The 2,686-nt window shown below is 40.4% G+C and overlaps 1 protein-coding gene across 1 annotated transcript in view; it reads left to right on the top strand.

Moving 5' to 3' along the window:
• Positions 1-877: 877 nt before the first annotated feature.
• The window catches only part of PMPCB (peptidase (mitochondrial processing) beta), a gene marked incomplete at its 5' end in the record, with an annotated part of 7,049 nt that continues 5,240 nt past the window's right edge, over positions 878-2,686 (top strand). Inside the window, 4 exons of the mRNA XM_010137821.1 lie at positions 878-1,018; positions 1,344-1,430; positions 1,892-2,021; positions 2,416-2,614. Of these exons, the coding sequence (XP_010136123.1) occupies positions 878-1,018; positions 1,344-1,430; positions 1,892-2,021; positions 2,416-2,614 (557 nt within the window). The remainder of the gene's footprint in view (positions 1,019-1,343; positions 1,431-1,891; positions 2,022-2,415; positions 2,615-2,686) is intronic.

The following is a 2,686-nucleotide window of genomic DNA, read 5'->3' as shown; positions in this document are numbered from 1 at the left end:
AGCTGCAAAAAGCCATGAGCAAACTGGTCTGACCCCACAGCTGCTCCTGGTTGGAGCAGGAGCTTGGACTGGAGACCTCCCGAGTTCCCTTCAAACTGGAATTGTCCTATGACCCTAAAATACACAAGTTTTGAGAGATCTAGCCTATTGGTGTGCTAGAGTGAGGGCTGCATTCTGTACTTGCATGTTTAGGGCAGTCACATGGTGAGGGAAATCATTGCTTGTTTGATACATTTAAAATTTTTGGCATAGCTTACTGCTTGAAGTACGCATTTCGGATACATATTTAAATTTCTTGATGTTGAAAAAGTGCAGTAAACTTTTTTAACCTCCATCTTCCCTTCTTTTCTACCCCATTCTGCTTTAACATGCTGTAACTGCCAGATGATTGTATAAAAGGTGGCAATTGCATGATCTGTCCCCGTTCTGAGCAACGGGTGACTGTGATTTGCAGTCCTGGACATAGGCCCTTGGACTGTATTTCACTTCACTTTGGAAAGCAAGTACCCAAAAGAATTCCAGTATTGGAGGATGTATTCAAGGTCCGGCAGGCTCTTGCTGGCTGAACTGAGAAACAAGTCTGGCTCTCAGGGTGGGTGGCTGACGATAGTAACGTGCCTTTCTGTCAGATCATTCGATGGGAGGCAAGTACATGCAGTCTACTCCATTGTAGTTTTTGTCATGTTTTTTTCTGAGTCAGGTTAATGTGCCCCTGATGTGAAGTAGTGGCGAATAAATCAGTGCTGAATTTTTGCTTTTTAAAGGGATGCTTTAAAAAAGATCCACAAACTTAAAGTTCAGGAATACATTTCCCAGAAGAGCATCCTAGGATATGAGACTTAACAAACTGAGTGTGGCTGACTTTTTTTCCTTACAGCATGTGCATGTTGGAACAGGCAGGCTCAGGGCTTCCAAAGCAGCCACAGAAGTAATCTTAAACGTTCCTGAAACCAGGGTGAGTCCTCTGGAAAACGGCTTGCAAGTAGCTTCTGAAGACTCTGGACTGTCGACATGCACGGTAGGTGGCTTGTAAAGGGAAGGGTTTTTTGTAACTGTTTGTGTGTTTTCGTTTCCTCCTGGAGCTGCATTACATTCTTTCCGTGTTCATTAACAATTGCTCTTAACACTTAAGCTAGGAAATAGAAGTCTTAAGGCTTTTGTAAATGATTTGTGATTAGATTTTCTGTGAAGATTGAAAATTCTTTTTCTTGAAAACCTGCTTAGTTTAAGGAAAAAGCCGTTTAAAAAAAGGTCTTGAAAATCTAAGTATGGTTCTTACACAGAAACAACAAACCTGCGTTGTTAACTGGTAAAATGACTTTCTTTTTCCCCCTCCCCATGAGGTTGGACTTTGGATTGATGCTGGAAGCAGGTATGAGAATGAGAAGAATAATGGAACTGCTCACTTCCTTGAGCATATGGCTTTTAAGGTGTGTATGAGTATTGATGTAGAAGTTTACAATGGATTTTGTAAGTTAGTTATTGTTAAAGATCAATGATAAGAACTTTGTCAGAATTGGATAAATAAATTTTACAAATCAGAGAGGGAAAAAAAATGTGGACAACTTAGACTTTGGTTTGCATTAGAGAATGGAGCAAAAGTCCTAGTTCTGTGTAGCTGATACACAGCTACAGATTAGTAATAGGGGTCTGATTTTAACTCGCTTTTGACTTCTTGAAAGAGTCTTGGAAGACACAGAGCCCCCCTTTTGCCAGCTTTTTATTTTAACTTGGGAGCATGGTTGGATTTATATCTGACTTTCAAGCTTGGAGAGATTAGTATGCCAGTTTTCTTTCCAGAAGAGTTTATCTTGACTTTCCCAGACAAGAAGTCATAATGAATAGGTGAATTGAAGGATCTAGTTTGATTTTTCTCATTGTTTTATTTCAGGGAACAAAAAAGAGATCTCAGTTAGACCTTGAACTAGAGATTGAGAACATGGGAGCTCATCTGAATGCGTATACATCCAGGGAACAGACCGTGTATTACGCAAAAGCTTTTTCAAAGGACTTGCCAAGAGGTAACTACTTTCATTCATCAGAAAAGCAGCAAAGAACTAAATCCTTACCCAGTTCCCAATGAGACGACACGGAATGATGCTTCCATAGTGTAACAGTCCTTTCTCCCTGGCTGAAAAGTCCTTTCTTCAGTATCACAGGGACGTGAGAACGCACTTTTGGAAAGGAGGGTGCTAGCGGGGAAGTTGATATTTTAAATATTTTTGTCTTTATATTCTCAAAAGAAAATAAGTTTTGGACTTCACCCTTCCTGCAGAGCGAGTCTTTTGTCCCCCTTGCAAATCTTATTAGCAAATCCTGGGCCACTTGGTCATTGGGGTGGGTTTTACTTTTGGAACCATGTTTTTCTGGTAGTCTGAAAATACGCTTTTCATTCCCATCTCTGTTTTCAATTAGCTGTGGAAATTCTTGCTGACATAATTCAGAACAGTACCCTGGGAGAAGCAGAGATTGAGCGTGAGCGAGGAGTTATACTTCGAGAGATGCAAGAGGTTGAAACCAATTTACAAGAAGTTGTCTTTGATTACCTTCATGCTACAGCCTACCAGAAGACAGCACTAGGACGGACAATTTTAGGACCCACTGAAAACATCAAGTATGTCCAAGTTTGTGGCTGTCTTTGTTGTGTGGTAACTTTTACATATTGAAAAGACTCATCTGAAAGTGT

The sequence above is a fragment of the Buceros rhinoceros genome, unplaced genomic scaffold (assembly GCF_000710305.1).
Source record: "Buceros rhinoceros silvestris isolate BGI_N320 unplaced genomic scaffold, ASM71030v1 scaffold42096, whole genome shotgun sequence".
Taxonomy (NCBI): domain Eukaryota; kingdom Metazoa; phylum Chordata; class Aves; order Bucerotiformes; family Bucerotidae; genus Buceros; species Buceros rhinoceros.
Note: the sequence above shows the minus strand (reverse complement) of the source record. Positions and strands in the feature narration are given on the sequence as shown.